The sequence below is a fragment of the Terrapene carolina genome, unplaced genomic scaffold, assembly GCF_002925995.2.
Source record: "Terrapene carolina triunguis isolate 2854851 unplaced genomic scaffold, T_m_triunguis-2.0 Scaffold174, whole genome shotgun sequence".
NCBI classification, from domain to species: domain Eukaryota; kingdom Metazoa; phylum Chordata; order Testudines; family Emydidae; genus Terrapene; species Terrapene triunguis.
Window position 1 is genome coordinate 3,018,734 of NW_020664525.1, and position 27,797 is coordinate 3,046,530.

Consider the following 27,797-nt stretch of genomic DNA (forward strand, 5'->3'; position numbering starts at 1 on the left):
TTGAGGAGTTACTGAGAAATGGATCTCTGGAAAAAAGATCTTTGGAGGTAATTTCCTAATGCTTTAAAAACAAACCTTGCATCATAAAGATCAGGGTACAGATGCCCCCCAGGTTACGCAAACCCGACTTATGCAAATGTGCACTTACGGGAAAAGTTCCGTAAGCTAGAAATAGTTGGGTTTTTGTTTTTTTTTGCATAATTGTCGGGTATACGTTTCCAACTTACGCAAAATTCAAGTTACGCAAGGTGTTCTGGAACGGAACGCTTGCGTAAGTCGGGGAGCGTCTGTATTTCTGATTTTTTTGAAATGATATGGTGAGGATTTTCAGCGCACAGCTAACATACTGCAGCCATTAACCTGAGAGTAAATATTGGCATTTTTAAACAAGTACTTAATGGCATAATAGTATGTATGGTTCTGAAGGATCTGTGGAGTTTTTACAATGCATATAATATATCAATAACATTTTTAAGTGCCATTGAAAGCTGGATTTCAACCCTCCAGGAAAATTAGAATGAATAGGGACACTAAGGTACTTAAACAGTTAAGGAGAAGTCCAGGTATTGTGAGAAAAATAATAAATATGTAAGTTGGCAGCATTAAAATTAGCTTGGTTTTCCCATCCTTACAGATGTATGTATTCAAGTCAGCACACAACCGTACCTATTTCCTACCCTGGCTAATTGTGCTGAGAGAGAAACAAAACACAACTAAATGGTATTAAGTTTTCACAATGTATGTTTTGAAGGAATGGAGTGCCCTTGAAAGATACTGATTTCTCAAATTAAAGATTGGAAAATGTCCCTCAAACTCATAACCTTTTCTCACTACTCCATTTCTCCACCCAGCACTGATTTCAGCTCCTTTTTGCAAAAAACTACGGTAGCTGCACCTGCAAGCAATTGTGCAGGGCTAAATCTGCATTCTCAAGTCTTAGTGCTGTGAAGTTTTTAATATGCATGCATGTGTTGGGAATATAGTTGGTAATATTCAAATGATATACATCAAATTATAATTAATTTCTATATTTGCATGTGTGTGTAGTTAAACTGAAGTGATAAGATTATGGTACTTAGTCAAGTTTGCTGATTGCAAGTTGATCTGGTGCTCAGTTAATCCCTTCCATCATGTGACTGCCGGTTTATTTCCCTCTCCTGTCTCTGTGTGTATGCACAATAACTACATGCTAATATAACAATAAACTGCATAGTTTTCTGTATAAATACAGATCTTCAGGATAATGCTGGCAGATTTCACTTTCCATAAATCTTCAGTAATTAAGAAAAAATTGGAGGTAAATCCTGATCATGTAGATTAGCCTTTCAAATGCTAAGAAAAGAGGAGAGTGTCACTGTATGCTATTAAGTCTGGAAATTTCAAAATGTTCAGACTTTTTAATCACTAAGAGGAGCTAGTAGTTTGAAAGATACTTCTTTGAAACCAATTTCGTTATTCTCTGAATCTGTGTTAAAAGAATTCTCAGAGCTAAAAAGACGACAACATGTTTGGAATTCAAAGGCATATTTTGTTAGCCGGACACAACAGGTAATCTGTGCTAGGGTTACCATATTTCAATACTGCAAAAAGAGGACATGCCATGGGGCCCTGGCCCCGCCCCAACTCCGCCCCTGGCCCCGCCCTAACTCTGCCCCCTCCCCTGAGCACCCCACATTCCCCCTCCTCCTTCCCGCCCCCCGGCTGCTGCTGTGCTGGGGAAGTTGCTTCGGCCCCCGCTGCGGTGGAGAGCGGCGGGAACCGGGAAAGTTGGAGCCCGGGAGGAGGCGGTCCCCTTACCATGCCTCCCTATTTTCCCGGACATGTCCGGCTTTTTGGAAATTCCTCCCGGACGGGGATTTGAGGACCAAAAAGCTGGACATGTCTGGGAAAATCCGGACGTATGGTAACCCTACCCCAGAGCCGCCTCCCGCCCGCCCGCCCGCCCCCCCCAGGCCTCACCCCAGAGCCGCCTTCCTCCCGCCCGCCCGACCCCCCAGGCCTCACCCCAGAGCCACCCGCTCTCCACAGGGCCCATCCTCAGCCTTCTCCTGCCTCAGTGCCCCCTCTCCTGAGAGCCTGCCCTCCGCAGCTCCCCCACTCTCCACATCCCCTGCCTCAGAGCCCCCCACCCCCTCCCATAGCCCCCTACCCTCAGAATCCCCCCCACCTCAGAGTCCCCCACCCTTCACCTCCTTCAGGGGAGCCTCCACCCCGCTCCCAGACGGACCTGGCGAGGCTGCGGCAGCTCAGGCTGCGGGAGGTGCTGCAGCCTGGGCCCTTCCCGGGTGGGGGAGCTCGGGTTCCTGGGAGCCGCCGCTGCCGCGCACCGAGAAACTTTCCCCTGTACCAGGACCTGCCCCCGGGCAGCGGCTCCGCCGGGGGGAGGCAGCCCCGGCTGCACGGACCGCTGGCGGGGCGGCTCCTTGCACGGCCGGGAAGAAGGGGGGAGACTGAGACTCTGCGGGGGATGCTCAGAGGAGGGAGAAGCGGCCGCGGGTCCCCCACACCAGCAGCTGGCTGCAGAGAGACCACCGCTCCTAGCCGTGGGGCGCAGGGTTGCAGCAGCAGGGGGGGTTGCAATCCGCAGGCTGAGCGAGCTGACACCCCAAGAGGAGAGGGGGCAGTGCGTAGGGTTATCATACGTCCGTATTTTCCGGACGTTTTTATATATTTAAAAAATCCTCCCGGACGGCAATTAACAACTAAAAAGCCGGACATGTCCGGGGAAATACGGACGTATGGTAACCCTAATCTGTGCTATGTTCCTTTTCCCATTTCTTGGAGACATTCAGAAGGGTGGCGACCAATGGTCAGTTTTTTTTGTAGCCTATGAGGGGCTGTACTAGATTGGCATCACAATATTTTCATTATAAGCCATGTCTTTGAAAATGCAAGTGTGGTTAGGAGAATGTGCAGGCCTTGTTGTAACAAACCAACATAGTAATTCTTTGGCAGAGCTGCAACTAACTCCTTACTCCTAACTAACACCTTTAATGATGAACAGAATACAAGTGATAACAGAAGTAGATTTAATTCTAAGCAATTTTGTTAATTGTTTGATACTTTGCCCTCAATTTTCACAGCTTTCATCCAATCCAGTCTTCCCATTCAATTTTAAAATTTTACTGGTATATCAAAGCTGACAGCTATAGCCAGTGAAGAGTGACAGATCTGTTTGTGCTTCAGCTTGTCTGGAGTGGAGATCTGCTGCAGTGCTGACTTGCATTCCAGAAATTCCCGATATGTTTGTTTAAGTAAGAAGGATTGATTTAACAGTCTTTCCTTATCTAAGTTAGTTACAAAGAATCCTGAAGAAACACCTAATCCTCACCTGACAAAGTTCAAAGGTTTTCTTGCTAGTAAGTAGCCTTTAAAAGTTCTGTGCTGATTCCTACAGCAAGGTAGACTTTGACTATTATTGAAACGCACAAGATCTTAATATGGCCCTGTGTGTGCCCATAGAACTTACCTCTTTTACACTGTACTTTTAAGGAGTAGCGTTTGATTACATCAGTCACTGTTTCCCAATGAGGCAGGAAGGAACATTACATTCTGATTATTAAAATTAGTAATAAAAATTCTTTCCTCAGTGTTAAGGTAGGTTTATAATTCCTTGTATCTAATCACTGTCCATCTCTCATTCAGCATTAGATAGTGTGTCTTGTCCATCTCAGAGGTGGTGCTGTTTCAACCTTTCTTGATTATGAGTTTGAGACTGCCCTCTGGTGCTGGATTTATAGAGCAGAAAAGGTCAACACAACTGTGAAATTGTACCAATGGTGAGCTCACTCCACTAAGAACCAAATACTCTACTAGTTTTAGAATAGAAAATGTGATCTCCGATTTCATTCATGTCACAACAAACAGAAAATAAGACCTTGCTTTTTATGGGGAAAATGATCTAATCACATGTCACTGAAACGAAGCTGAGGAGCGATTCAATGATACATGCACACACTGGCTGTGGACTTTTTAGTACCTGATGCCGTACAACATAAGGTCCTCTAGCAGCTGCTTTGTCAAAAGTTATAAGCATATGTGGTCTAGTTTAAGAGGCTGGTGTCTGGGAGTTCTGGATTAAAGGCCTGACTCTTCTACTGATTTAGTTTGACCTTGAAGTCACTTAACTTTGTTGTTCCTGTTTATTTGTCGCAGTCTGGGGATAATATGAACCTACTTCATGGGGGTATTGAGGTCTATTCAGTAAATGTTTGTAAAACACTTGAAGAGCTTCATAGAATCATAAAATATTAGGGTTGGAAGGGACCTCAGGAGGTCATCTAGTCCGACACTCTGCTCAAAACAGGTCCAATCCCCAGACAGATTTTTACCCCATTTCCCTAAATGGCCCCCTCAAGGATTGAACTCACAACGCTGGAGGTTTAGCAGGCCAATGCTCAAACCACCGAGCTATCCCCCCCCTTCCACTATATTAGTGCACAATGGTGATGCTGGCACTGGATATGTGTAGAGGCAAGACATTTGAAGGGTTAATATCAAATATTTGCTAGTTAAGTGGAAAGAATAAGGGAAATAAGTTTCAAATGTATAAAAAACTGCAGTAGTTCATTACTGTTTATGAAAAATAGGCAATACAGCTATGCCTAGTGACACCAACACTTCCATATATGGACTTGTAGAATTATTCTGCTCCTGCTTGGCTTCCAGCTGCATTCAGCCCTCTGATAGTGCTGACACTTTTGTAACATGGCTCTGCTTTTATTCTGAAAAATACCTTCAAAAGAGGCTGAACTCTGATCCCTTTGTGATGTGCTTATTTTACAAAGAACAGCTTGTACCCCTTGCCAAATTACAATGCTGCACATAGGAATTTTCCTGAAAATGACTCTACGTACGCCTTCCTTCTCCTTCTCTCTTGCATAACCCCCCATGAAATGATGGGCATTCAGGTGGTGGTCTGTTAGTAGAGATGAGTATTATACATTATTAAAACATATAGATTTTGATTTATTTCAATAGAGTCCTACAATAAAAAGCTTTTACATTTGTATTAGATGTATTCCTATTTATATTACTTTCTTGGCAAGTACTTTATTCTTTCATTTTTTCTGTAGCATGTATTAGCTATTATTTTTAAGGTAAAAAGTATGGTAGGCAGTTAGGTTGTTCTCCATCGGTTTGCTTGTGTGATAGCATTCTTTGTTGCACAGAAACTTGGAAGTTCAGCATTGTTTGGCAAGAACTTTGTGTAACCTCAAAGAAAAACAAACCTTCTTTCCTGAACTTTCACTGTTTACAGTTTCCACTTGGTTCAAATGTTAAGGGCCTTTTACCATGCTGATGTCTGTTCTTAACTAACTGGGGATAGCTGAGGGCATTTCTACACTACAGACTTCTGCCAATGCAAGTTACGTCAGCATAAAAGCTGCTGCAGTTAATATATTGCTTGTGCGCACCATGGGTAGTGTGGTGCACCATGGGTAGGTATCCCAGTATGCAACCCAGTGCCACCATTCAGGGCACTGTCTTTTGGGAAGTTTTGGCAATGCATGATGGGGCAGAAACGAGTCGTGCAGGAGTGACTGGGACTGCAGAGTCAGGTTCCCATTATGGCTCCATTTTCTGCAAGAGATGGTGAATTTAGCTGAAATCTTACTTCTGAGGGTAACAAAGGCACAGAGAGCACAGCTGTTGCTGGCGTCTCAAAGCCACCCAGACCTGTATGCTGCTAGCCTGTTGACTGCAATGGTGCCGCCTGAAGTTATTGCTGACTGGCACAGGAAGGTGTCCTACCGCGGAGGAAGAAATAAGGCTGCCATCCCTAGAAACTTTTGAGAGAGGATTGCAATATACGTCCATGGAAATTTCACTAAGATTTTTGAAGAGGATTCAAGGGACACCCCTGTGTACATAAAATGCTCCATATGGGCCCCCCTGCTAATTCTGCAGGGCAATGAAAAACCGAGAGCAACTCTACCTCTTTATTGTACCCACTGCCTCTTCTAGTACAAGTAAATTAATGAAAAGTCAGTAGCTGTGTCCTGCTAAGTTGGGGGGAGGTATCAGTACATCATTGTAATGGGAAATACAATCACACATTTACCTGAGGTTCCTTCTCCTGCATCAGGCTTCCCTGTGCTCAACTACTGGCACTGATTGGACTGCAGTGGAATCTCAAACAGCTCCTGGCTCATGGAATAGCTGGACCCTCCCAGTCGCAGGACCCCCACTCTCCTCCTCACTGTTCACACCAGGGGCCTTGGAGTATCCACAGTGGTGTGTAGGGTGGCGGTGGGGTGTTCACCAAATATGACATGCAGTTCTTTGTAAAAGCAGGAGGTCTGCGGCTCAGCACGAGATTGATTGCCGGCCTCCCTGGTCTTCTGGTATGCCTGCTGCAGTTCCTTTACTTTCACACGGCACTGCTGCTGATCCCTGTCACACCCCTCTCCTGCATCTCCTGTACAATCTGCTCATAGATGTCCATGTTTCTGTGGCCAGTCCATAGCTGTGCTTGCATAGCCTCTTCTCTCTACGGGCCCCGGAGATAAAATACCTCCTGTCTGCTCCGGGCAGGAACATGTCTGGAGTGTGCAGCCAACATGGCTGGTGGGGCAGTTGCACACAACAGTGGAAAGCTGCTAGGTGTACTTGCCAAGATGGGACAATCAGGAAAAGGCATTTTAAAAATTTGTGGGGTTTTAATGGGTGTGGGGGACTTCTGGTCTCTGTCACCCTGGAGAGTGGAGTTGACAACTGTGACCAGAGCAGTCAGTATCGGGCATTGTGGGATAACTGCTGGAGGACTGTTAGGGTTGATAAAGGTAATGCAATGTCTACATTCGTGCTGTGTCAACTTCAGTGCATGGACCATGGCTCAATGCCACTTGGCGAGGTGCTGTTACTTGTGCTAATGAAGAACCTACATTGGTGGGAGGCAAATTTAAGTGTAGACTTATGCACAATTAGGTCGACACAAGGAGGCCTACGTCACTCTAATATTATCGTGTAGACCAGGCCTTAGGTTGGAGCTTAAAATGGCCCTAAAGGGATCCCTCAAAGGACCTACTATTCTCCTTAAACTACCTTATAAAACTCACCTGGAGAGCCATCAGGTCTTGGAATTTTAGTACTTGCCATGCTTGGTGTTGCCTCTAAGATTTCTTCTTCTATTATCTACAGTTTCTTTATCAATTTCATGTATTTTTGGCAAGCCTGCTACTTCCAGATATTTTTGAATCACTTCAGAGCTTGGTGTAAGTGAAGTAGAGTGGGTTTATAATAAGCAGCAAAAGTAGCACACATCACTAGGGTGTGTATCTGTTGCTGACTGTTAATTGGTGGCGTAATGGTTGCTTTTGAATCACTATAAGTTTAAGACAGTAACTTACCACTTTTATTTCCTGTTTCATAAAACATTGGTTTTATATATCTAAGGACTTCTTCAGTGGCATGTGTCATCAACATATTTAGTTTCCCACTAATATTAATTAACTATTTATATACTATTTTGAACCTGGGGTTTTATGAATCTCTCCTGATTTTAATTTTTCTTAATCTCCTTTTTCAATTGAGAGGTTCTGCTTATCAGCCGACCCCTAAAAACTTCTCCAAATGCCTCCCACAGAAGATATCTCTTTGTTCGATACTTTCAAATGATATAAATATAATGTCCTCTTTAATTGTTGTTGTCCAGTTTTTGTCCTGGAGAAGCTTAACTCATTGTCCATAAATCATCTTTGAGATCCACCCCAACTATGCAGTATAACTTCTAATGGGGTTATTTGACTATGCCAGTTTCTATAGATCTTGTTTGCTTCATTAAAGATTTAGAAACAAGCATTTCATAGAATCATAGAAGATTAGGGTTGGAAGAGACCTCAGGAGGTCATCTAGTCCAACCCCCTGCTCAAAGCAGGACCAGCACCAACTAAATCATCCCAGCCAGGGCTTTATCAAGCCGGGCCTTAAAAGATGGAAATTCCACCACCTCCCTAGGTAACCCATTCCAGTGCTTCACCACCTTCCTAGTGAAATAGTTTTTCCTAATATCCAACCTAGACCTCCCCGACTGCAATTTGAGACCATTGCTCCTTGTTCAGTCACCTGCCACCACTGAGAACAGCCTAGCTCCATCCTCTTTGGAATCCCCCTTCAGGTAGTTGAAGGCTGCTATCTCATCCCCCCTCACTCTTCTCTTCTGCAGACTAAATAAGCCCAGTTCCCTCAGCCTCTCCTCATAAGTCATGTTCCCCAGCCCCCTACTCATTTTCGTTGCCCTCTGCTGGACTCTCTCCAATTTGACCACATCCTTTCTGTGTGAGGGGTGTGTGGCAAAACTGGACGCAACACTCCGGATGTGGCCTTACCAGAGCCGAATAGAGGGGAATAATCACTTCCCTCGATCTGCTGGCAATGCTCCTACTAATGCAGCCCAATATGCTGTTAGCTTTCTTGGCAACAAGGGCACACTGCTGACTCATATCCAGTTTCTCAACCACTGTAATCCCCAGGTCCTTTTCTGCAGAACTGCTGATTAGCCAGTCGGTCCCCAGCCTGTAGCAGTGCATGGGATTCTTCTGTCCTAAGTGCAGGACTCTGCACTTGTCCTTGTTGAACCTCGTCAGATTTCTTTTGGCCCAATCCTCCAATTTGTCTAGGTCACTCTGGACCCTATCCTTCCCCCCAGTTTAGTGTCATCCGTGAACTTGCTGAGGGTGCAATCCATCCCATCATCCAGATCTCTGGTTACCTGAGATGGAATAGTTGGTACAGAAAGGTTAATGCTACACCTATTTCTTTATCTATTTTTTCTTTCCTATCAGATTTGTCCCAGTAAGAAATTGGTCTACAGTTGAAGGCTTTTCCAAGTAGGATTTACCCTTCCCAAAGTGTTGCAGTATTTTAAAGAAATGTTTTTAAAATGTGCTTTGCTTTTGACTTGGATCCTAGACTGTGCTGTTTAATAAAATAAACCATCCTTCATTCTTAAAATGATCATTAATCTGAAAATGCCCGTGTTTAGCAAATATGCCTTTGGCAGAAGCAAAAAAGTCATATTGAAACCAATTCTTTCCTGCCACAATCTGATCCTCCTGAAAATGAGTTTCTTGAAGTGAAATAATCTGAGTGGTTTTTTTAGTTCTACCAGACCTCTTTTCCTTTTAATGACATTACTTAGCCCTTTGACATTCAGAAATGATACCTTAAAGGGAAAGACACTGATAACTCGTTAGCTTATCCAAAACCTGAAGGTTGTATGTTTCTTTGGCTGTTTGAAGGCATGAACCATTGTATGGCAAATGTTTCATTTCTAATTATGTTGTATTCATAATTGTGTGCCTGAGTGGGCTTGATTTCTGCTTGTAAACTTCCGTAGCTAATTCCTTTATTAATCCTCTTACCACCTTCCCAGCCCCCGCCCCCCCGTATTCCCCTTCCTTTACGTCCAAAAATAAAATACCAAAGTAGCATTTATATCAGTCCTCAAATGACTGACTTGCTGAGCCCAAAATAGAGATGGACAGAATTTTATTTGGAATGCTCTGTTCCATTTTTTTCAAATAAGGTCAATGTTCCATTTCAGCCTTTTCGGAAAAGAACCATTTGATTTTTTTTTAAGTTATTTTTTTAGTTCCATTTTATATTATATAACATTTTAAAAGGTGAAATTGGAACAAGATGTTTTGATTTTTATCAGGATGAAATATTTTTACCCAAAGCAAAACTTCTTGAATTTAGTTTCATGGGTATTTTTGTTGTTGTGTTTTGGAACTGAAATTTCAAATTTGCGGTTTTTTCCTGCCCAACTCTTACCCTAAACCACTGTACTCTCCCCTTGAACACTTGGACTACTTCTCTTTGCAATCCAAGGGAGGTACATTCTCTGCCAATGGGACTTCAACCCTTGCCCTTAGGGATAGATTACCACCTGATCATTTGCACTACATTGGGAGGATTTACATAGATCCCAAGGGCCCCTCCTTGTGCCTATCTCTTTTCCCCAGTCTCCTCCATGTGTGAGAGACACTCTAAATATTTTATTTTCTATTTGTAATATAAAGAACACAGCTACAACAAAGTTATGGCCACCCCAAGACCACCTTCTGGTTAATCTCATTCATCTTTCATCTTTTCTTTTTCTACCCCCCTTTTCAGCAGTTTATTATAGTTTAGTTTCTAATCTGGAGTATGCTCTTGGGTGGCTGAGATTTGGATATGGATTTCTATTCCAAGTGATTTATATGTGGCCTATACAGCTGTCTAATTTCTGAATGATTTGAAATTATTTGAAATATGGCTTTCTTGATTAAGGTAAAAAGAACGTATATAACACATGAGCAGTCATAACAGAAAAATTCACAAGCTTCTCTTTATCAGTTAGAAGAATACCCCATCTTAAAATGTATGGTACACCAAGGAAGGCTTGAGGTGTGATCCAGACTGCTTCCTCCCCCAAATGCCATTGCAGTGCTATGTATTGTGGTTGCTCTTTGAGCAGAATATCTTGCCAGTGAACCTTCTTCCTCAGATCCCTAACAGAGCTAGGTTTAAAAGCAAACAGCCTGCCTTATTTTGTCTTCCCTTTGTCCAATATTATCCAATTATTGCTTCTAAATAATCTCTCTTTTGTTTGCAGGTTGAAGAAAGGCCAGAAAAAGACTTTGAGAAGGTAAGAAAGTTGACATGAATTATATTGATCATAACACATAGCCTACCACTTTTCCATATGTTAAACTTGCATTAAATTTACACACATTTTGAATAAAATCCAGGGCAGGATATGGCTTCATATAGTAAGAACATAAGAATGACCATACTGGATCAGACCAGCGGTCCATTTAGCCATGATCCTGTCTTCTGGCAGTGGCCGGTACCAGATGCTTCAGAGGGAAGTAATAGAACTGGGGCAATTATCTAGTCATCCAAACCCCTGTCGTAAATTCCCAGCTTCTGGCAGTCAGAGGCTATGGGACACCCAAAGCATGGGGTTGTGACCTTGACCCTTTTGGCTAATCGCCATTGATGGACTTATCCTCCATGAACTTATCTAATTCTATTTGAGCCCTGTTATGGTTTTGGCCTTCACAACATCCCCGGGCAATGAGTTCCATAAGTTGACTGTATGTTTTGTGAAGAAGTACTTCCTTATATTTGTTTTAAACCTGCTGTCTGTTAATTTCATTGGGTGACCCTTAGTTCTTGTGTTACGTGAAGCAGTAAATTATTCACTTTCACTTTCTCCACTCCATTCATGATGTTATAGTCCTCTATCATATCCCCCCTTAGCTGTCTCTTTACCAAGCTGACAAGTGCCAGTCTTTTAAATCTTTTATATGGAAGGTGTTCTATGCCCTTAATCATATTTGTTGCCCTTCTCTGTACCTTTTCCAATTCTTATGTACCTTTTTTGAGATGGGGGTGACCAGAACTGCACTCAGTATTTGTGTGGACATGCCATGGATTTCTATAGTGGCATAATGATATTTTCTGTCTTGTTATCTATCCTTTTCCTAATGGTTCCTAACATTCTGTTAGCTTTTTTGATTGCCACTGCACATTGAGTGGATATTTTCAGAAAACTATCCATGACAACGCCAAGATCTTTCTTGAGTGGTAACAGCTACTTTGGATCCCATCATTTTGTAGGAATAGTTGGGATTGTTTTCCAATGCGTGTTACTTTGCATTTATCAACACTGATTTTCATCTGCCATTTTGTTCTCGGTTGCCCAGTTTTGTGAGATTCCTTTGTAACTCTTTGCTGTCTGCTTTGGACTTCACTATCTTAAGTAGTTTTGTCTTGTCTGCTGGGACTGCCAACATGAGTGCCAATTATATAATTTTGGTGGTGTTGGACACCTGAATTGGACTGAATTAAAGGCACAGACTTGCTTCTCATAGCTCACCAATTAGCTATCTGATGGTAACTTCTGTCAGTCACTTCCATCCTGTCCCAAATTTGAACTGATGACCTCAAGGTAAAGGTTTCTGTCTCCATCAGTAGCCATACTATAAATGATCTGAAAAATCTCAGGACATAAAATTTGTTCAACAGAAGGTCTTTTCTGACCCACTGATGCACAGCATGTCTACTGATGATCCATTTGCTATAAATTAAAACAACTTTCTTTGTTCCAAAGAGATCATTGTGGTCATTCTGATTGGTATGCATATAAAAAGGCAGATCACATTCTCAAAATATTTACGTGCATTCATTTTTGTGTTTTAAAAAGGATTATTTCATAACCCATCTTATTTTAACCGTGTATGTATGGTTCTAGGGAGCTCGTACTGTGTCAAGCTTATCAGCAGCTACACTAGCCTCTCTGGGTGGAACTTCCTCCCGGAGAGGCAGTGGGGACACCTCCATCTCCGTTGATACTGAGGCATCCATTAGAGAAATTAAGGTAAGAAGTCTTTGTAAGTAACATGTATTGGTAGGAACTGTCTCTTGCTAGAGGAGTCATTCCAGTCAGAATGTATTTATCCATGTCTTGAAGTTTTCCACTAAGTTTGACCTAGTAAGCAGTGGAATTATTTAAAAGCATAGCTTTATATTTTTCCATCAGTATGTGTGAGAAATTACACATGCAAATCAGTATTGGCAGGAGTGACCAAAAACACCTCATTCATCTAAAGACTTGGCCCTCCTGAAATCATAGAATCATAGAATATCAGGGTTGGAAGGGACCTCAGGAGATCATCTAGTCCAACCCCCAGCTCAAAGCAGGACCAATCCGCAGACAGGTTTTTTTACCCCAGTTCCCTAAATGGCCCCCTCAAGGATTGAACTCACAACCCTAGGTTTAGCAGGCCAATGCTCAAACCACTGAGCTATCCCTCCCCCCTAAATGTGGGCAGTAACTGTGGTCTGTTTTATGCAGAGTTGTGTAGCCATTTTGGCCCAGGATATTAGAGACAAGGTAGGTGAGGTACTATTTTTTATTGGACCAACTTCTGTTGGTGAGAGAGACAAGCTTTCACAGAGCTCTTCTTCGGGTGATCTGAAGAAGAGCTCTATGTAAGTTCAAAAGCTTGTCTCTCTCACCAACAGAAGTTTGGTCCAATAAAAGATATTACTATGGTCTGTTTTGTATTTTCATTTTATTGGTTGGTTAAAAAAAATCTTATTTTTTGGAAAAATGGTGCATAGCTGTTCTAAAAAGAGATGCTGTAGCACAACTGGAAGTTATGGGCTCGATGTAGGGGGACTTGGGTGAAACACTATGGCCTGTGTTATGCAGGAGATCAGACTAGATGATCGGAATAGTTCCATCTGGTATTAAAAACTATAAAAGTGGAAAACAAACCGAGTCCCTTTCTCTCTCTCCCCCCTTGGTCACCCCCAAATTATAATATTTTACTTCTTTTGCAGTTCTAGCATCAGGAGGTGACCAAGGGGCGGGGAGGGGAAGAGAGAGAGAGATTGTGTAAAGCTTTAATTGGGCTCATAATTAAAATGAATGTCTTTATTCCATTTGCCAGTGGTATTTCCCACACTTCCTAGGGTGTCCTGTTGATGCTCATGTTCCCACTTTTCTCTGAAACTTATCATAGAGTGATGTAGCTGTGAGCACCTCACGTGCATTAATAAATTTATCTTCACAACACCGCTGTTGGGTGCTAGTAGAGAAATATCATTCCCATTTGACAGATAGGGAACTGAGGCAGAACGAGGGGGGAGGGGGGGACTTGCCCAATGTCATACAACCTGTGGCAGAGCTGAACACGGAATTCAGAGCTCTTGAGTCACGATCTAGTTCCTTAACCACAAGACCATCATTGTTCTAGAAACATCCCATTTTCCCAGTCAAAATGATTAGGACAGGAATAGACATCTGTTCAAGACAGAGGATTGTGTGAAAGGTCTATACCTCTTTTTATAATGAAGTTTAGAAAACTCAAACTAGAGTAGAAACATGTCTGTAAATGGGAATTTTGAACACCGGCTTCTCACTCGGCTGTGATTACTGCCCATTAGTTTTCTTGACATCATTCACTTTTTTTGCCATTTCCCTCAGGATATCAATGAGTTAAAGAACCAGATTCAGGATGTAGAAGGCAAATACATGCAGGGATTGAAAGAAATGAAGGTACTGGTTTATTGCAGACTGAACATGTGATATTAACATCAGCTAAACTTTCAGAGAGGCACAGTGAGAGACAGAACTCGAATTTAACCTGCATGCTTTTATGCTGAAGTGTGAATTAACTAAAAGCATTTCATCAGTGAGGAAAACATGCTTCCCATTCTGATGACTAGTAATCATTTCTTTGGATAATTCTTGGTAATCAGCACATGTAAATATTTATTAACCTCTGTAGAAAAGGTCATTAATGAGAACTTTTACTACCGCATGTCTTATATTTTGGTGTCTTGAGAATGTATTTAAATCTCCATCAAAAATTGTAATATAAAGATTAGAGTATATAGAAAACTAATCAGTTACTCCTTTTTAAATATGTCCATAATACAAGAACAGGAAATCACTCAAAATTTGAGGGTAAATCTAAAATAAAAGTAAATGCTGATTATTAAGCATGTAACCAACCTGCGGAGTTCAGTGCCATGGGAAATCAAAGTTAAATACTGTAAATGTATTTTAAAAGGTACTTAGTAGAGTGTCCCAGTAAAACAATTGGTAAGTTATACGTGCCTGAGGGAGAGACAATCATATCTCATGTTATACAAGCAGCCCTGGTAAAACTTCCATATTTTATGGGGTAAACTGTCGGAGCAGCTGCAGGGGAAGAACGCCTACAAATTCCATTAATGCACAAAAGGATTTTGGTGTAGCAGCTAAATAAATGCATTAGTTTGACACTTTACACTATGTATTCAGCTGCATTGGCTCACGTTTTGAAAACAGAAGGCATGTAAAGATGAGTGTACTGGGGACTTGGCATACCAGATACTGTAATACAGTACATATTAGCGTAATTGTTAATTAAAATTAAAACTTTCTCTCCTACTTTTTCCTCATCTGTTCAGTAGTACAAGATACTCGGTTACTGGCATCTTAGGTGACCTGCAAATGGAAAAAATAGTTTGTGCTTTTTTTGCATCTTTTAGATATATGAAGCCTAAACTTTTTTCTCTTATAGATCACAAAATATATATTAGATTCTGCAAACTAATCTACCTTACCCTTTGAGAATAAGTGAACTAGATTTTTGTAATATTGTTCCCTTCAAGTGCATTTGTAGCATTTTTATCCAGGTCTGCTTGTGTCTTCGAAGACCAACAACTTCAGTTTTGCTTAGTCACCTCTGACCTTGCTTTTGGCATAGAATGAGGAACGTATACTTAATTAAAAATTCATTTCCAGCTGTAATAACTTTCTTCAGAATTTGCCAGGAAGAGACTGGAACATTTTAAGCAAACTAAATTCATCCCCTCCCAGAATAAAAGTGTTAAATAGCGAATAGCTTGAAACCTCCGACTGATTTAGGCTATTTCTTTAGTGGTTTTATTCTCTGTATTCAAATTTAGAATTATTAAATGACAGGTAGATAGTCCAGGGTTGGGATAGAATTTGATAATATTAATAAAACAAAATTGGGCATGTTCTACTATGATTCTGCATTTACCCTTAACTGTGTGTGCTTTCGTGCCAACTAATTTTAAGGGTTTAATTAATCATGTAGCTGCTTTGATTCCTGATTGCCCTTTCAGCAACTGAAATGTCTTGTCTTATACAGTACACCTGCAACATGCACCAGTAACATTTAATGATGAGACAGAAGTTCTTGTACCTTTAAAATGTCAGATTGCCTTATTCTTTAATAGTATTCCAAAATAGATTATTAATTTGAAAAGTAAGTATTTTGTCATCTTTTCAGTTTTAAAAGTCTGCACATTTCCCCCTGTAATGTTTATGGATCTAGTAGAAGTGGAATATTATAAATATCCAAAATTTATCATGGATGTCCATATAATGCTAGCAATATGACTTAATGAATTGGTGGATTGTTGATCCTAGCTTTAAATTAAGACCTCTATATAGGCACCTCTTTTGTTTCTTGCCTGCATACTTGCACTGCTGTGCTTTTGAAAGTTGCTGTTAGGGTGGTCTTAATTCAAATTGTGTACCTGGAGAGGTTTTAGACCTGCGATGTGACATGGAAAATGGTACCGTTTTATCTTGCCGACATTGCAGCTATTCTTATATCTGAACTGTTCTCATGCTCAGCCCGAGTTCATAAATCTGAATTGCCTAGACAGTCGGAACTTGATCTTAGTAAAGCAGGTTAAGAAAGGGGATCTAATAAAAGAAGGGGTAAGCATGGGGAAAAAAAATTTGTTTCACGCTTCATCTGAAGCAAAAATCTAACCAAAAATGGAGTATAAAGGGCTGGTCTGCACTGAAAACGGACATTACATAGCTGGTGTCTCAGGTGGGTGAAAAATCTACCCCCCTGAGGGGCGTGGCTATGCTGACCTAACTAACCCCTAAAGCAGACAGCACTACATCAATAGAAGAATTCTTCTGTTGACCTAGCTGCTGCCTCTTTGGGAGGTGGACTAACCGCAGTGATGGGAGAACCCTTCCCATTGCTGTAGTGAGTGTCTAAGCCAGGGGTCTCAAACACGCGGCCCAGGGGCCGCATGCGGCCCACGGGGTAGTTTTCTGCGGCCCGCGAGCTCCTCGCTCGCCCCCCCCCCCCCCCCAGCGTTTACCTAGAGCGGCTCCAGCCCAATGCATACCGGGGGAAGGGCAGGCTCCCTGCCTGCCCTGCCCCCTGCCGCTCCAGGAAGCAGCCGGAACGTGGGGAAGGGGGGGCACAGGGCTCCGTGTGTTGCTCTTGCTTCAGGCAGCGCCCCCAGCAGCTCCCATTGGCCGCAGTTTCCCGTTCCCGGCCAATGGGAGCTGCTGGGGGTGGTGCCTGAAGCAACAGCAACACACAGACCCCTATGCCTCTCCTCCCCCAGGTTCCGGCCACTTCCTGAAGCGGTGTGGGGACAGGCAGGCAGGTGGCCTGCCCTGCCCCCAGTGCGTGTCGGGCTGGAGCCCGCCCCCCCGCGCCACTCTTGCAGCCCAACCCCCTGCTGTACCCCGCACCCCTCCGGCAGTCCAACCCCCTGCTGTACCCCGCACCCCTCCTGCCCTCCCTGGGGGCAGGAAGGGGGCAGAGTTGGGGTGGGGATTTCAGGGAAGGGGTTGGAATGGGGGCAGGGCCTCATGGAAGGGGTGGAGTGGGGGCGGGGCCAAGGGTGGCGGGGGGGAGGTGTCAGTAATGCGGCCCTCGGCCAATGTACTAGTCCTCATGTGGCCCTCGTGGTCATTTGAGTTTGAGACCCCTGGTCTAAGCTAACATGCTGCAGCTGGGGCTCTGTAGCATTTTAAGTGCGCGCATAGCCAAAAGGTAGTATACAGTAACTGCAATTTTTAATTAAACATACCACAGAGTCCTAATTTAAGACAGCAAAAAGCCCAGATATTGCCACCTCTTCTCCCAAGTTTGGGGTCCCAGTCAGCAAAGTTACTTAAGCACATGGTTAACAGTTGATTCAGTTGGACTGCTTGCATGTCTACAACTAAGCATGTACTTACATACTTTGCAATGTATAAAAGTGCTTTCTTTGAAGTAACCTCTCACTGCACTTACATATTTCTTGTCTTCAGGACTCCCTAGCAGAAGTCGAAGAGAAATATAAAAAGGCTATGGTGTCTAATGCTCAACTAGACAATGAGAAAACAAACTTCATGTACCAAGTCGATACCTTGAAGGATGCATTGTTAGAGTTAGAAGAACAGCTGGCAGAATCCAGGAGGCAATATGAAGAGAAAAGCAAAGTGAGTATGAACACTTCTTGAGAAGCTGAAAGTTGTTTGAAAAAATGTCTTCAGGGAAGAGGGGAATGAGTCAAGTATATAGAAATCTACCCTTTGAATAGCACTCATTAGCAACTTGGCTGCCTTTTCTGCCTTTATCTGTAGGCACATGAACATGAGATTTAAATTTGGTAAGTCAATATCCAGGATATGGTGACTTTTTCACATACAAGCTCAGTATAGCTTTATGTATTTCATTTGCATTTTGACTTAGAGAATATCCAAAAAGCCTTTCTGACTCCATAGCGACTTTTGAAGGCTTTCCCGTTTCCTCTGGGACCCGGTTACATACAAAGCTTAATTCAAAAGGCCATAGGAGAGTTGTGTGAGAAGTACTTCTTAAACAAATGATGGCATTCATGCGGTTAAATATTGAAAATATACTATTGACTTGAATTATTGTCACCTCACTGAGGTGATGGAATAAGCCTCACTGAGTTAACTTTCCTGCAAACTAGTATTTCCTTATGGCTTATGTGGTAACTTCTCAGGAGCTAAATCTTTGACTCATGAGATATTGGTTAGTGTGTCCTCCATCATGCATAGCTCTTGGGAAACTGTTTGCTTTTAAAATTTCACAATAAGAACTGGCCAAGTTGGAGTACTCGACCTTTTGGAAAAGGTAGGTTCCATTCCTAGTCATTATCTCTGAGGTCAGCAGGGCTTGAGTGCTGTAGATGATGTGCACTCCCCCGGCCCCAAAATCCATCCTGCCCAGTTTATTATGGATCAGTGTCTAAATTGAGCATTTGGTTTGAAATAACCCAGTCCCAATCTCAGATTTCCTTCATAAGAGACAAACAAGCTTAAAATTGAGATATTGATACTTACCCTTGTGTAAAGCACTTTGAGATCTGTGTATGAACAGCTCTAGGTATTATTATTATGCATGACAAAAAAATATTTCCTTGCCTCTCCAGGAATTTGAGCGGGAAAAGCATGCTCATAGCATATTGCAGTTTCAGTTCACGGAAATCAAGGAGACCCTGAAGCAAAGAGAAGAAATGCTCGAGGTAAGTAATTACTCCGTTGTCTTTAATGTGGTTGTTTGATTCATGTGTTCCAAACTAACAGTTAGAATATAGAAGGCTTAGACAGGAATGGAGAATCTTAGTCCCTGCCCCAAATTTCTCATCTGATGCAGTACTGTAGGTTGTCTGTTAGCCCTGAAAAGGTTAGGGCTGATGAAAACAAAAATATTTCAGAAGTACTGTTCGTAGTTGGATTTGTATGTTATGCTGTCTTTAATTTCCCAGAATAAGTTGTTATATGCTCTGGGCTCCTTCTTGTGGTGAGGCTGGAAGAAAGAGGACAATGGCATAAAACTCCAGTAAGGATTCAGAGCAAGATAGTTCCAGTAGACAGGTGTTTGTCATCATACTAAAGGTGAGAGGTTGGCTGTCCCTAGCTGGGTAGGTTTCAGGAGTTGCATTCATCTCTTTGAAGGAAAACAGTTGCATTTTGACTTAGAGAATATCCAAAAAGCCTTTCTGACTCCAGGAAATGTTATCCATAGCAACTTTAGAAGGCTTTTCCGTTTCCTCTGGGATGCATGTAGGTAGTTTGTTGTACTTTCTTAACACCTGATTTCATTGTTCTTTGCATCACTACAATCTTGAGTTTTTCTTCTGATTAACCCTTTACCTGCTTTCTGTCTCCTTGTGTGCCCCTGCCCCTCAGGAAATCCGACAGCTGCATCAGAAACAGGAGAGCTATATCAGGGAAATTTCTGATCTTCAGGAGACGATAGAGTGGAAAGACAAAAAAATAGGGGTAGGAATCGCGCACACCTTCTGAAATTTGCTCAGTTTCACACTGAGCTTCTTTAGCAGACTCTACACCTGCAAAACCTCATGAATGAAATATTACCCTATACAATGTGACCCACAATCTGTCTAATAGACTCTTTACATAGAATTGTGGCTTTAACTTAAAAGATAAGGTCCAAGAAAATGCTTATCTTCTGACCAGATTTGAAAATTCACTGGAGTTCATATAACATGGTGAAATGTGTGCACCCCATCATGGATATGTATAACCAAGAAAGGAGTGCCCTTTAGTAAAATACTGGCTATTCATGATGTGGTTTCAATGCTGAATGGAATTGGTTTTCTGTTCAAATGTATTACCATTGCTCTTTTAAACCATAACTGCACTGTTGGAAAGGAGAAAGTGGGCTTGTTTATAGCTCACTGGACTCTTGGGATGAAAATCTTCTTTTTTTCCCCACCAGTGTAAACGAAATGTTAACTCTAAAGAGAAATATGGTATAGGGAGTGGCAGATGAGATGTGAAAGACTCTTTTCTTGGCTGGACAAAAGAAACCTGGCAAGTCGTTTGTCCATGATGTTGTCCTATGACTTATGGCAATTTGAAACCCACAATTTAAAATGGTCAAAGTTTCACTACTGCTGAGAATTTTATAAAAGTTTGTACTGCATGCTGCATACTTGAGGTATACGCACTATTTCCATGACAGACTGCAAAAGTTCCATGGACGCCACTGAGATCTGTCAGACCAGCTTTCATACACTTTCTTTAATGTATTTTGATTTAAAAAAAACCACACCCACACAAAAGTACTATAGGAAATTCCAAGTCAAGAGTATAAAAATCTGTTCTTAGCTGCCTTATTGTATATAGTTACTGAAAAATCGAATCCCAACACAGCGCAGGATATCAGGGGTTGAATATTTATTATGAACTCCCCCAACTGAAAGTTTGGATTAAGTCATATATTTACTCTATTTACATTTTTTTATGAATTTGTAAATTTAGCCTTTAATCTGTTAATTTTCTCCTTTTCATGCATGTCAGTTCCATTAACTTCTGAATATCTGAAACCTGCTTATTCTTATTTCTAACTTGCCTTACATAGTCTCTTCTCCTTTCTTGTTGTCTCCCTGCCTTCTGTCTGTTTGCTCTGTGAACACTCAGGCGTTAGAGAGGCAGAAAGAGTTCTTTGATTCCATAAGGAGTGAGCGGGATGACCTCAGAGATGAGGTGGTTGTGCTGAAGGAACAACTGAAGGTATGCCATAAGAACAGAAGAAACTCTTGTTGCTAAAGCAATTAAGTAATGAGTTGCTGGTTTCTCTTCTGGTGCACTGGACAGAAAAGCTGGTTCCAGCTATCCAGCACTGATGAGCCATATGTACATGTTGCTCTCATTCATTTCAAGAATTTGCTTTTTACTTATCTCATCTGTGATAGTTGGCATTCCTAATATAGTGAATATAGGTGAGGGGCTGTTGCCCAAGGAACATTTCAGATATTGGGCAACAGAGCTACTTTAAAAAGGTGATCAGATCTGTTCTGTCAGAACTTTGAACAAGGCATATTCTCATTGGTTTTGTGATGAAGCAACCACTGCTCAAAATATAAAGGGACAAGAATGTTCAGCCAAATATATTGTTTGAACACCAGACTTCAAAATGTTCCTTCCTTATCCACAGAAACACGGAATAATCCCAAACTTGGAAGTAGCCACCAATGGAGAGGCTTTAGATGGTCTCGATAATGAAGCACATTCAGATTCTACCAAGATTACTCCAGGAGCGACTCAGATCCTACAGACAGCTGGGGATGGGACACTAGGTAAGTGCTGACACTCCACTAGAGCAGTGATACTCAGACTATGGCTTGTGAGCCGCAAATGGCTCTTTAATGTGTCTCCTGCGGCTCTTTGCAGCACACGATATTAAAATCCTGGATGCTTTTACTGTGGTATTAACCAATTAAGTTATCAACTTGCACTGCTTAAATATGAATAGTACTATAGTAAATGAAACAATGAATTCACACTACCGGGGCTCTTTTAGGTAATGCTGATTGCTAATTTGGCTCCTGAACCACTGAGGTCTGAGTATCACTGCACTAGACTTTTCCATCTGTCTAATCCTAATTCATTCACTTTTTTGCTTGGAGATTGAGCATTCATTATTTGGACAATTAACCAGTCACGCAGCTTGTTGAATCACCTCCTATGCCTTTTTCTGCTTATTGATTATGATCGCTTCATTTCAAGCATATCATGACATTTTTCTGTACCTGCAAAAGGAGATTTTTATTGTATGGTCCCTTTGTTCTGCACCCTGAGAAAATAAATGGTCGTGACACAAGTATAAATACAAGATGAGTAGCAGCTTATTTAGCTTAATATTAAAACCTGAATTTAGGAATGTCCTCAACAATCCTACTGTTGCTTTGATTATTTTTTCTAACACAGAGAATTAAGCTGAGAGAGAACCAGAATAAGAGCATTTGAATTCTTATATGTAAATTTAGCACACAAATTCTGTAACTAATATATTATTGGAGAACATAAAGCTCTGCTGAACAACAGTTCAGTGTGCTGCTGCAAGACATTTTCACATAGTTCTAAATTCTTAATATCTAGTACTGCTAAGTATAAAGCAATTTATATTGCTGGAAATTTTGTAACAATTATATGCTCAGCAATGTGTACAGGAAGTATACATTATTTGTGTGTGTCCTCAGACAAGGAGGAATCTGGTTGGCAAAGATTCTGACTTGGTGCAATTATATTGTATAGTCAGAATCTGAACTGATTAGCTATTGAACTTCCCACTGTCTCATTAGCTCATGGAAGAGGAGGAAATACTCGTTTTTTATTTCTAAATTGAAATACTAGCAAATCTCAACAGGCAGCCAACCATGTAATTAGAAGTGGGAGTTTTCTCAGATTTAGCTGTTGGCAGCTTTTTCTCATTCCATTAGGTGAAAACAATTTTAAACAACAAAAACAGGGTCTGAGAACATTTAAAGTTATATCTAAAACTCTAGTCTGTTCTAACGTATTCTGATTCTATGGAAACAGGTACGTCATAGGAACAAAAGCTAATACCCGACATTGAGTGCTGGTTAACACCTGCTTTTTTGCTCCTAAAGTGCTGCAAATTGGAAGAAAAGTTATATTTTTAGACAATACTTGAGAGAGAAATATTGTCCCTTTTGGATGGATGTAGTGGCTGGAAGAAGCGCTAAATAACTGAGCTTCAACCTTGTGGGTTATGTCTGATATCCGTGCATTCAAAACATTTGCCTGCCAATCAGATCCCATCTTCCATAACACTCATTATACACACTTATTTATAAAATAGTGCCTGTTTTTTTAAGTCAATAGCTATATAAAATATTGCTGAGTATTAGGTAAGTTACTTGGTTGTAATGCCATCAAACAAACACAGCTTGGCAATAATAATACAGTATAGAGCAATGTGAGGGTTAAAAATATGGTGAATACTTGTGGATCATATAGCTTGTACTTGTTAGCAGCAAAAAAACCCCAAAACTCTACCTTTGTCTCATAATCTTAAATCTGCGAGTTTTGTTACATTACTATTAATAAACTGCACTGCTTGAAAAATGTTCATCTCATTTATGAAAGCTGTACTTCATACAGCTTCAACTAGAGAAATCTTTAACTTATCTGATGCCAGAATCAGATACAACTCTTGCTTTTGGGAAAGCGGGGGGGGGTTCACTGATCAGAGAATTTACTAATTCAATTGCTGCTTTGCCTCACGTAATTGGCAAAAGCTGATCTTTTATTAACCGATTCTTTTAATTCATTTTCTCTTTTGGGGTTTAAGTGGGGAGGTAAGTGTTACATGTTTAACAAATTTAAGTAGTCACCCCTTGGTGTAGTCCCTTCAACTTTCTCAATGGTCTTTTAGGCAGAGCGAATGAAGTGGAGATGAAAGATGAGATTTTGGAGGATGTGGGGAAAAGAGAAATCTTGCAGAATACTGAGCATGAGGAACACAAAGAGGAGTCTGAGGAGCAGGAAATTGTAAAGGAGTGTACGGAGATAAAGACATTGCATGCTGATGAAAATACAGAGGCAGAAAAAACCATGGAAGACAATGATGTCACATCAACAGTGATGTTAAGTAGTGGACGTGAGGAACAAATTCAAAGCCACACAGAACATGTTTCAGGAAATGTTTCTTCCACTGAAAATAGTGATATAATTGAGTTGAGAAAGGAAACAGAATCAGGAGATGATAGCATAGAAGCCCAACAGCCTGATAGTAAGGAATCTGAACATAGTAGTGATTTAAATTGCTTGACTAATGAGAATTGGGAAACAGGTACACTGCAAAGTCAGGGTATTGAGACTCCTCTGGGAATACCTACTGACATAGACACAGAGCATGAATCTGAAAGAGTTGCACAAGAGCAGAAAGTAACGCAAGAAGACTTTACAATTTGCCAGAGAGAAGACAGTATTGAAATATTTCAGGAAGCTCTTGATTTTGTGGTTAGCAGCCACGCGTCAGCTTCTGATCAGTCAGGATCACCAGAAGGTGCAAGAGCAGGTACAGGTAATGAAGAATCACATGTGGAGGCTCACACTGAAAGTCTCTGTCAAGCAGAAGAAAGCACTGAAAATGAGGTTATGAGTAGCTTGGAGAAACAGCTTGATGAAGATGAAGGGTGCATAGACAGAACAATTAGTAAAGTAGGGAGTGGTAAAAATGAGAGTGATACAGCCGAAGAACAAAATAAGACTGGAAATACAGTTCTGAGTCAGGGAAGGAAAGAAGTAGATTCTGTGGAAGAGGAGGGAGAAGCAGCATGTGAAAGTGAGGTCACACCAGATACAATTGTAAAAGAACAAAAGCCAGATGAAACACATACTCTATCCACTTTTTCAAAGAGCGATCTGATATTAGCGGAAGAGGAAGGAAATATGCAAGATGAGGCAGAGAATGAGAAGGATATTGCTGGGAGGGGACAAACAAAAGACATAGGAAAGATGGAAGAATTGACAGGCATGTTGGATGTACAACCAGATTCTGAAAACAAAAGGGTGGAAGAAGAGGAACCTGTGGCATCCCTAGATGAATTTGCAGAGGTAAAAGAGGGTGTATCGCATCAGACAGGGCAGGACCAAGATGTCATGAAAGAAAGTCAATCTCAAGAAACTATTTTAGTTCCTAGTCCCAGCGATCATGAAATTGAGGAGTCAAACACAGAAATGTGGGATGAATCTAGGAAAGGAAAGGAAAGTAGAAGTGAGTTGATGGAAGATGAGAGAACACAGGTAGAAACCCAAACAATTAAGTGCAGTGAAGAAATAAAGAATAATCCAATACAAGAAAAAGATAAGACTGTAGAAAATGAAATGCAGAAAGTAGTTAAACAAGAGGAAGATGAATCTAGACAAGAATTGACTCAAGATGTCAGTGTAATTATTGAAGAGAATGTTGATGATAAAGAGGCATCAGTGGAAAGTAGCGAGAAGCTGGATCTTCCAGACCAGCAGCATGATAGATTTGTTTCTGATGATAGTTCATTGCAGAAAATCACAAAACTATCACAGCAACTTCGTGAATCCCTTGAAGGCAACACAAAGGAAATGGAAGTTCAGAACACTGTGTTAGATGATGCATGTCAACTTAGCAGAAAAGAAGGGGATACAAAACAGATGGGAAATGTGAATGAGGAAGATGAAAATAAAGGAATAGAAGAGCAGCATGAATTACAAGAAGTTAAGAAACAGGAAGTTGTTCCAGATATTGAGGAAGATGCTGATTACCTCAAGACACAGAAAGCAGAGCTGGATGAGAAGCCTGATGAACAAGTTGAGGTGGAGGGTCAAGAGGAGGAAATAGTGGAAGATGATGGTAAAAAAATTGATTTTGATGATGAATTAGGGCCGATATTAAAAACTCCTGGAAAGCATGATGCTGAGGAAGTTAATACACAAATGTTGGAGGAAGTTAGGGAAAAGGAAATAGTCACAGAAACTGCCAAAACAGAAAAAGGTGAAAAGGAGGAAACTCATCAAAGCAAAACTCAGAGTGTAGAGAATGAGGGCGTGATTACTGAAGGCAATGCTAGTATCCAGCAGGAAAAAGAAAAGGAAGCTGAAGAAGCCTGTCATTTGCAAACTGATGCATCTCAGTCTGCAGCTCCAGAAAAAGCATGTGATCTGGTGGAGGACGAAACTGAAAATGAAAAAGTGTTAGACAGCAATGATATGGAAAAAATAGCTGATGGATATTCATCAGAACAGGAGTTAGGAAACGTAGGCAACACTAGGGATGAAAGCAAAGAGGATATGCAAGCTAGTAGAAGGGGCAAGGGTAGATCTAAAGAAGATTGTATGATATCATGAGTTCAAAATCTAGGACCCAAATAAGTTACATACCATTTTATCGCTTTCAGTACAAAAATGCATTTTGCACAATAAATTAGACTTTAGAAATACTCTTTAAGTTTCTCTGAATGCAAGTCTCATAGTACAATGTCAGTCTATACATATGGACATCCATCCAAGTTATTTACTGCGATACATGTCCACCAGAGATTAAACATGTAGATTTGTTTTAAATCTCTCAGGTTTCATATTTGATCACCAAAAGAACAAGCAGCACAAATGTACTGTTCAGGTTCACGTCTAGTTAAAATGCTTTTAAGGCAGATCTCTCCTACCAAGAGACCTTAAATACTGCTCTTATTTTCTAGACTAGTTTTAAGCAAATTAGATGTTTTGAATGTACTTAAATACCTGCCATAGGTCTCTGTTAGTTACCATGAAGTGGTGATGTGCCTATCATAAAGCAGCTCTCAAGTATTACAGCACTTCTTTGTGAATATCTAAAGATTCAGGAACCAAATATCACTGCTAAAATTAAAAATATATATATATATATATAAACCCACTTTGTGTATGATTTTAGTATGAACACATTCCAAAGCATGGTATATAAGATAAACACACGAAATGCCAAAATATTAGTTAGGTCACTGTGAATCTGCTTAGTCTGCACACTTTGAAAGAACAGTATAGCGTTTAAGAAAGTAAAACTTGTTAGTCTTCTGAAAGGAATAAGTGTATACATGTTTACTTAATCTAGGCACTTTGCACCAGAATAAGCCTTCTACATCATGTCTCTCACATGTGCTTTTTTATTTTGTTTAGGATTGTTTTGGTACACACACTGTGTGTAGATTTTCTGTCAAGTACATTTTATTGCAAAGTTAATAGTATGATCAAATATCTATTTTTCTTAGAGGAAAGTTTGTTTAAATTGTATTTCCTTATTGCATTGTCTTTTTTGCAAAAATATGGTTATGAAAGAATGTTTTCTTATCTCAATATATATACTTTTTCCTTCCTCCTTGCCAGGATGAAGTCAATTTTGAATGTCTTAATCTTTTTGAATGTCTTAATCAGATAATTGGTATTGCTCTTTGTACTAGCCAAACCTGCCTTTTTGAAAATATCTCTCAACAGTTAGATTGCTTGTGATAGCCTGAATATAAACAGTAGAGATGTCTGTCTTTTATTTGCAAGTTTTAAACCAGCTGGGAAGAAATGTGTTTTTTGCAAGAGGAAACATTCTTTTAAACTTGTTTTAAGCAATGAAATCAATGCACACTCAAGGTTTTGGGTGGTCTATAGCAAGATATTGCTCATATTGCTGTTACAAAATTAGTAGAGTGCAAATAGATTGAAAAGATTCAAGATGTATATCACAAATGTACTGAGCTGTATATAATTGAAATAAACTTATTTTATACTTTAAAATACCTGTCCAGAGCACTACTTGCAAACCTGCATCAAATTCAATCTAAACTGATGAGATTCGAAAAGCTTTTTTTGTAAAAAGGCATTGCTCAGTGGCTTTATGTATTGTAATTTCCCTAAATGTCTAAGTTCTTTCTTATTGACAATTTTTCCTCCATGCTATAGGTAGTAGAATTAATGTGATTTAATGAAACCTTGACCTCCACATCCCAGGAATTTCATACGACATTGCATGAGTCAGTAATTTTAAACCTACAGTGCCTTTTACATGGCTTCCTTTCTGACACTGTGATGGCAGCTTTGGTGCAGTTTCTGTGAAAATGCGCAATCCTTAAGATTGAGGACAATAAATGTTAATATTGGAATATAATCGTTATAATATTAATCTGATGAACTGCTACAGGTCTTCAAAGCACCTCTTATTGTATAGCAC

The 27,797-nt window shown here is 40.8% G+C and overlaps 1 protein-coding gene across 3 annotated transcripts in view; it reads left to right on the forward strand.

Moving 5' to 3' along the window:
• Window positions 1-27,797, forward strand: part of LOC113405137 (leucine-rich repeat flightless-interacting protein 2-like) — a 186,701-nt gene that overhangs the window by 144,741 nt on the left and 14,163 nt on the right. For 2 of the 3 annotated variants that reach the window (XM_026653983.2, XM_026653981.2), the window contains 8 exons: window positions 10,601-10,633; window positions 12,245-12,370; window positions 13,985-14,056; window positions 17,591-17,761; window positions 18,721-18,813; window positions 19,481-19,573; window positions 20,738-20,830; window positions 21,255-21,396. In XM_026653983.2, coding sequence (XP_026509768.1) covers window positions 10,601-10,633; window positions 12,245-12,370; window positions 13,985-14,056; window positions 17,591-17,761; window positions 18,721-18,813; window positions 19,481-19,573; window positions 20,738-20,830; window positions 21,255-21,396 — 823 coding nt within the window. The remainder of the gene's footprint in view (window positions 1-10,600; window positions 10,634-12,244; window positions 12,371-13,984; window positions 14,057-17,590; window positions 17,762-18,720; window positions 18,814-19,480; window positions 19,574-20,737; window positions 20,831-21,254; window positions 21,397-27,797) is intronic. The other variant, XM_026653982.2, reaches the window with a different exon arrangement.